This window comes from Heterodontus francisci, unplaced genomic scaffold (assembly GCF_036365525.1).
Source record: "Heterodontus francisci isolate sHetFra1 unplaced genomic scaffold, sHetFra1.hap1 HAP1_SCAFFOLD_172, whole genome shotgun sequence".
NCBI lineage: Eukaryota > Metazoa > Chordata > Chondrichthyes > Heterodontiformes > Heterodontidae > Heterodontus > Heterodontus francisci.
In genome coordinates this window covers 2,772,378-2,780,618 of record NW_027141631.1, presented here as the reverse complement: position 1 = coordinate 2,780,618, position 8,241 = coordinate 2,772,378, and the positions used below count along the sequence as shown (strand labels likewise).

Here is an 8,241-nt window from a genome sequence, read left to right as displayed (position 1 = left end):
ATAAGTACAGAATGGCCTCCTTCAGAACTGGTGATTTTATCAGGATAAGATGCCGAAAATTAGAAATTCATCCAACGGGAATCGCCATCCTCCGCCTCCAGGAATTGGACACTATAATGCTGGGATGTGGGAGTTTGGTTTGGGCAGGGGGTTGGCTGTGACACCACGAACACTCCCTCTCCACCTCCTCACTCCATCACCCCACCCCCTTCCCCTCTCCATGGGCCCCCGGCATCATCCGATCCACAGATACTTTCCAGCAGACATCGCTGGGGAGTGACCGGAGTCCTGGTTCTCTGTCTCTATTTTCCCTGTCCCACCTATGGCCACTGAGGCTCCTCTCCCTCCACCCACCCTGAGATCAACTAACCCACCTTGTCCATAAATTTAAACTGGAAAAGTGTCTCGTAAAGAGCAGGAGCAGAGGGGAGGCTGTAACCCATCAGAGAGGATTGTGTTCCTGAATCCCCAACTCTTTTTGCCATGTTTCCATTCAATGTCCACACTCTCTCCTTGGTCTGTCCCTGGAGACCTGCCATATCACGATTCTCTCCAGGGAATTTCTAAAGATATTTTCCCCATCCTTCCAGGATTGGCCTGGAGTCCCCAGCACTCTCTCCATTGCAGTACTTTCTGAAATACTACCCGTGCCATGTAATAGTCAAGAGAGACAGTGGGGAACGAGGCAGATCAACAGGATGTCTGGCAGATTCAGTGTGAGACGGTAACACTGCCGGGTAAAGGCCGCTTTCCAACTCCAATCTTAACACAGGAGATTCCCCAAACAGCTGCAATAAGGTGTTTGTAAACTGCTGGAAGCGGATGTTTGTGGAAATGGTGATGTTACTGAGTAGGTTATTTGTTATAGAATGGACTGTGTTTAGGTGGGAATATTACTGAGTGTTAATTGTAACGGAACCATATTTAAAAGCTCCGGCTTTCTGGAAAGCCTTGACTATGAAGGCCGAGTCTGGAAGGGTTTGTGTGGAGAGCTGGGTTTCGGTTCCACTGTTAATAAAGGGTTTGAAATTGGCGAACCAAAGGAAACTGGAGGTGGAGCTGAAAGATGAGGGGCCGTTCTCTCTCTGTCTGTCACTCTGGGTATCTCCTCCCCATCTGCTCTCTGTTCAATCTTCACTCTGTCTCCTCCCCTTCCTGCTCTCTCTTCCATTCTCAGGCAGGTCCGGGCTGTCTGTGTAAAGTAGAGCCTGCAAGAGTCTGCTTCTTATATTGTGTAGTGATCTGAATGAAGAATCATCATGTCTGGCAGAGGTAAAGGAGGCAAAGGACTGGGCAAAGGCGGAGAAAAGCGGCACCGCAAAGTGCTTCGTGATAATATCCAAGGCATCACCAAACCAGCAATCCGCCACCTGGCTCGCCGTGGCGGGGTCAAGCGGATCTCGGGTTTGATCTATGAGGAGACTGGCGGGGTGTTGAAGATTTTCCTGGAGAATGTGATCAGGGATGCGGTCACCTACACTGAACTCGCCAAGCGCAAGACGGTCACTGCCATGGATGCGGTGTATGCTCTGAAACGGCAGGGCCGCACTCTCTACGGATTCGGCGGTTGAACAATTTGACCCTTTCCAGCAAACACAAAACAAATGCTCTTCTAAGAGCCACCCACCGCCTCAAAGAGAGAGCAGTGACCGAGAAATGGGAGCTGGGATAGGCGGTTCAGAACAGTTCAATCAATCTGAAATATTTCAGATTTCCAGCATCCGCAGTAGTTTGCTTTTAATTCTTTGTTCTATCAATCTGCTGTGTTCGGGATAAAAAAAAAAACTGGAATCCCCGAATTTTACATTTCATTTGCAGCAAGGATGTGCAGTGGATTTGATTTTCTAAACGGGCTGTGTAAACAGTGCCCGAGGCTCTACACTTAGTTATTTCCCCAGTCGACACATGCCCTCAGTGAAAAGCCACATCACTCCTCCAGAATCACTCATTGTTTTCATAGAATTTCAAAATGATTTCACTGCAATGAGGGAATCCGGGAGTTTTGCAGCAGCCGTTGAATCGGTCACTGGAACCAGACCCACTTGTGATGTTATTTCCTCGGAGACGGTGTTTCCTGCACTGAAACTGACAGGGTTTGTGAAACTGATCAGTTTCAGCTCAATCATTCAGGGACCTGGAATTCCCACAGTTTGAGCCCGCGCTATTCAGAGCCCACTTCTGATTGGTCACCCACGTCTCATTCACATGTCTTAACCAATCGCAGAGCCTCGAATTAGAAAATACAGCAAATCACTTACTTAAATTGGCAGAAAGTTTGAATTCGAAAAAGCCGTCAATTTCAGTGTCGGAAAGAAGCGAATTAATGGTAAATCTGGCGTTAGTTTAAAGCTGTTTGGAAAATCGGGCCAGGACTTTGTGCTGATAAAAGCGGAATAAAAAAAGCTTTTTATGGATTATATATATTACGAAGTTTTAATCTGTAAATTGGCCTTTATAGCCACTCCATTCGCTGCTTCACAAACCACTGACCACCTCCAGGCGCGTATCCATTGTCTCTCGAGATAAGGAGGCCCAAAAGAAAGAAAGAAGAAAGAATCTGTAATTTTTTTGTCTACTTATCTGGACATGGCGGTAAGACTCTATTCAGCAATCTGTAGTGGGACAAATAACTCACTCAGTGTGGAAGTAATAAATTAGACAGGCTTTGGGGTGACAGTGGGAAATCACTGAAACAGATGCTTAAACATTTGAAATAGTTCTCATTCGGTCCTGTTACTGACATTTTGGAATCAGACAGTAAACGGCCCTTTCACAGAGACTGTGGGTGGCTCTGAAAAGAGCCTTTGGTTTATTAGGTGACATTTTGGCCGCTTTACTTTTACTGGGAGCTCTGAGCGCTGGTTTTCTTAGGCAGCAGCACGGCCTGGATATTCGGCAGTACCCCGCCCTGAACAATAGTCACTCCCCCCAGCAACTTGTTGAGCTCCTCATCGTTGCGGACGGCCAACTGCAGGTGTCTGGAGATGATGCGGCTCTTCTTGTTGTCCCGGGCCGCATTACCGGCCAGCTCGAGGATTTCAGCGGTCAGATACTCAAGCACAGCAGCCAGATAGACCGGGGCTCCGGCACCCACACGCTCAGCATAGTTGCCCTTTCTCAGGAGCCTGTGAACACGGCCCACCGGGAACTGCAGTCCAGCCCGGGAGGATCGAGAATTGGCCTTGGCCCGAGCTTTGCCGCTGGTCTTTCCTCTTCCAGACATTTCCACAATCTCGCAACGACTTTCACAAAGAATGGATAATTTCCGCCACATTTACTTTACTTATGGACTGAAAACTCCCCCCATTGGCCGGTACTTAATTGACCTCATTTGCCTATATTCTTCACCAATCAGGTCACTGACAAACAGAAGTGGGCGGGATTTACCGCCAAAACATCAGAAGCAGAAAATTTGTCAATTTCAAAAAGACCGCCAATTTCATTGTCAGAAAGGAGCGGATTAAAATAAATGTCATCCTTAGTCAAATATTTAAAATCCCTTCTCTTTATTTTGTTTTATTCAACTTTCTCCATCACGAATTACAGACGCGGGTTTAAAATGTTATTTAAATTGTGGATCTTTCTACAACTGCTTTCAAACTGTCCCGGGAGGTACTAAATCCCTGTTCACAGCATTTCCCTGAGGGGAAACATTCAGTTTATCTTCAATCAGAGCCCAGTGTCCTTCTCTGAAAAGTGGAAGCAGGATCGAGTCCTCAAACTGCCCGTAGTCTGCTGTGTAATAATCCCATTCCGGGCTGTTACACTGCGGAGAGTTACTGTTAATAAAATGATGAATCAGTTCACATTTCAGGAATAGAGTGAAGGGACTGAGGTCTGACCCTTACCGCTGAAAGCAGCTGTTAATGCGGACATTCAGGGGCTGTGCAAAACCACAATAACAGCCTTAAGCAAAAAAGTAAAGGCGGATGAGCGGATTATGGGTTTGAGTTCGGTTTATGGGACAGCAGACAAAAACACAGCAGTGGGACATTTATTATGTTACACATTGTCTTAAAATGATTTCATAGAGATGTTCGGATGCAGCTTTTTCAGAGAGATTGTGGGTGGCCCTTAAAAGAGCCGTTGTGTTTGGGATGTTTTTCAGTCCATTGTGCAGTTTTACTTGGAGCTGGTGTACTTGGTCACCGCCTTTGTCCCTTCCGACACGGCGTGCTTGGCCAGCTCCCCGGGCAGCAGCAGGCGCACGGCGGTCTGGATCTCCCGGGAGCTGATGGTGCTGCGCTTGTTGTAATGGGCCAGGCGGGAAGCCTCACCCTCGATGCGCTCGAAAATATCGTTCACAAACGAGTTCATGATGCTCATGGCCTTGGAGGAGATGCCGGTGTCGGGGTGAACCTGCTTCATCACTTTGTAGATGTAGATGGAGTAACTCTCCTTCCTCGACTTTCTCCGCCTCTTGCCGCCCTTTGCTGACGGTATATTTAAGGTTTTCTTGGCGCCCTTCTTAGCAGCTGCTTTCTTCTTCTCCTCAACCATCTTTAGTTTCAATTTCAGACACAGAAATAAACCAAACCCCTTCCGAGTGCGGATTAAATAGACAATCCCACAGCTCTATGCTAATGAGGGATGGGGGAAAGTAAAGATTGTGATTGGGTGATTTGGAATGACGTCCCAACGATTTAATATTGTAATTCGACATTTGGTCTCTTTCGCCATCCAATCAGATTAAATATTTGCAACCAATCACAAATCCCGTTACTGCAATCAGGAAGTATATTTCACAAAGACTCTCTCCAGCCCCAGTTTCTGTTGAAAGAGCCGCTCCCTGTGTGGAGCTTCCTGGAAATGTCCTGGCTGTTGTTGGGAGGACACTTATTGACTGATTCTGTGTCGTTGTGTCTCTGCTATTGCATGTGAGTGTGCAATTAATTTCCTTTTTAGTCCAGGCTACTGTGTTTGAGTGTTTTATGTAATTTGGTAACTCAGTCTCTGGTACTGTATGGATTCATTCTGTCTCTGTCAGGTACTGTGTTTGAGTGTGAGGAGATGAGGTGGAGTGTTGCGGCAAGGAAGATGGAAAAGAGCATTGGTGCCGATGACAGAGCCTTACTTGACGTAGTTTGCACTCGGATTGGGTCAGTGATAGATCCGTTGGCAAGGATTACAGCTTGCATGTCGTAGTGCAGTATGTTTGAGGAGGACATTCCATAATCCCTCTCGGTTGGTAGAGTCGAAGGCCTTTGTCAGGTCAGAGAAGGCTATGTATAAAGGTTGCTGCTGCTCCCTACATTTTCTTGAAGTTGTCTTGCTCTGAAGATTATGTTCACTGTGCCTGTTGATGGACAGAATCCACATTGTGATTCCAGTAGGAGCTCTTCAGCCACGGGGAGGAGGCAGTTGAGAAGGACTCTTGTGATGACCTTCCCTGTGGTGGACAGCAGGGATACCCCTCTATCGTTAACACAGTCGGTCTTGTCAACTTTTTCTAAAGATGATCACAATTACCGCATCACGGCGATCCCCTGTCATGCTCTCCTCCTTCCAGATGAGGGAAATGAGACATGTATTTGTGTCAAGAGTGTTTCTCTGCCATATTTTAGTATTTTTATGTGAATTCTATCTATTCTGGCAGTCTTATTGTTTTTTTGGCTGTCCATCTCTAACGTCATGTGCGAATGTGGGATTCATTCTGTACCTGTCACTCACTGGTACTTTGTGTAAGTGTGAGTTACATTCTGTATCTGTCAGTCTTCAGTATTGTATGTGAGTGTGGAATACATTCTGTCAGTGGCACTGTGTATGAGTATTTGATTCATTCTGTCAGTCTCTGGAATGTTATGTGATTTGGGACTTAGTCTGAATCTGTCAGTGGTTCTGTATGTGTGGAATTCAAGCTATATCTGTCAGTATCTCAGTGTGTGTGTGAGTTCATTCTTTATCTGTCAGTCTCTGGTAATTTGTGTGAGTTTGGCAGTCACTGAATCTGCCAGGTACTGTAGGAGTATTTGAGAATGATTTTGTATGTGTCAGTCTTTGCTACTACATAGGAGTGTGGGATTAATTCTGTATCTGTCAGCCTTTGGTAGTGTGTGTGATTGTGGGATGAATTAATTCGCAGTCATTGGTGCCCAGTATGAATGTGTAAATCATTCTGTAACTCAGTCTGATATTGATATGTGAGGGTAGGAATCACGTGTATCTTTCTATCCCGGGTGCTGACTCTGAGCATGGGATTCATTCTGTACCTGTCGGTGGTACTGTATCTATCTGTGCGATTAATTCTGTACCTTTCAGTCACTGGTATTGTGTATGAAAGTGGGATTAATTCTAGATCCACCACACATTGGTTGTGTGTGTGTGTGTGTGTGTGTGTGTGTGTGTGTGTGTGTGTGTGTGTGTGTGTGTGTAGAACATAAGAAGATACGAAATAGGACAGGAGTAGACCATTTGGCCCATCAAGCCTGCTCTGCCACTCAATAAGATCATGGCTGTTCTGATTGTGGCCTTAACCTCACTTTCCTGCCTGCCCCCATAACCATTGACTCTGTTGTAGATCAAAAATCTGTCTATCGCTGCGTTGAATATATTCAATGACACAGCCTCCACAGTCCTCTGGAGAGCAGATTTCCAAAGATGAACAACCCTCGGAGAGAGGAAATTCCTCCTCATCTCCTTCTTGAAAGAGAGACTGCTTGTCTTAAACTCTGGCCCCTAATTCTATAATCCCCCACAAGGAGAAACGTCCTCTCAGCATCTACCTGTCCAGCCCACTGAGAATCTTACTGGTTTCAATAAGATCACCACTCAATCTTCTAAACTCCAGTGAGTATAGACCCAACCTGCTCAACTTTTTCTCATAAGACAATCCAACATCCCAGCAATCAGTCGAGTGAACCTTCTTTGAACTGATTCCAATGCAAGTATATTCCTCCTTATGTAAGGAGACCAAAACTGTGTGGAGTTGGGATGTCACTAATGCCCTGTAAAGTTATAGCAAAACTTCCTTACTTTTAAACTCCATTCCCCTTGCTAAAAATGCCAACATTCCATTTGCCTTCCTCATTACTTGCTATACCTTCATACTAATATTTTTGTAATTCATGTACCTGGACACCCAGATCCCTCAGTCCAGCAGCATTCTGCAGTCTCTCTCTATGTAAATAATATTCTGTTTTTCTATTCTACCTGCCAAAGTAGACAATCTCACATTTCCCATATTATACTCCATCTGCCAAATATTTTCCCACTGACTTAACCTATCTATATCTCTTCGCAGACACATTGTGTCCTCCTCACAACTTGCTTTCCTACCTATCTTTGCACCATCTACAAATTTGGCAACAATATACTTGGTCCCTTCATGCAAGTTATTAATATGGACCATAAATAGTTGAGGCCCCAGCACTGTACCTGTGGCACTCCATTAGTTACAGTTTGCCAATCTGAAAATGCTCCATTTATCCCCACTCTCTGTTTTCTGTGAGTTAGCCAATCCTATATCCATGTGCGTGGAGTTTTCAGTTTGTATCTGTCAGTGTCTGGTACTCTATGTGAGTTTTGGACTCTTTCTCAATCTCTCAGTGCTACTATTTGTGTGTTAGGTTGCTTTAGATGACTCAGGCTGAGGTACTGTGAGTGAGTGCAATAATCAACCTATACTTTTCAGCATCTGGCACTGAGCATGTGTATCAGCATCACTTTATCTGTCAGTATCTGGTACTCTGTGTGAGTGGGGGATTCATTATATAACCTTCCGTCCCTGGGACTGTTTGCAAGTCTGGATTCATTCTGCATAAAATGTCAGCACAGCAACAGGCCACAGATGTGGTTGGTTTTCAGCAGACAATATGTTTGAAGTTTTGCCAAGTATTAAATATCTGTCACTGTGAACATAATAGCGAAAGATAATGTATCTTTCAATCTGATACAGGATTGATGTGCAAGTGTAACTCAGGCTGTACTAATCAATTTGATCAATGCCATTCAGTCTGACTCTGAGGGAGAATCTTGGACTTGTGTGTAAAATAAGCACAGTCTGGAATTGTACAGTATCTTCCGTCTGACACTATGAGGTTTTAGGACTGGTATGTAATTTATAGCTCAGACTAAACTCATCAAATTTATAATGTATCTTTTAGTTTCACAATCCGGATGAGTTTTAAACTGGAATCTGAGTTTGTATCTCAGGTTATACGATATTTCAGAATCTCTCAATCTGATTATGCACTTGAGATTTGGACTTGTATCTAATGTATATGTCTGGACACATTATGGGAA

General features: G+C 44.8%; 1 protein-coding gene across 1 annotated transcript; it reads right to left on the bottom strand.

Moving 5' to 3' along the window:
* Nucleotides 1-4,122: 4,122 nt before the first annotated feature.
* On the bottom strand, nt 4,123-4,410 carry LOC137364205 (histone H2B 1/2/3/4/6; the record flags this gene model as incomplete). Its single annotated transcript, XM_068027578.1, has 1 exon — nt 4,123-4,410. A coding segment is annotated over one exon (288 nt), but the record flags the coding sequence as incomplete, so codon positions are not given.
* Between the last annotated feature and the right edge of the window lie 3,831 nt (nt 4,411-8,241).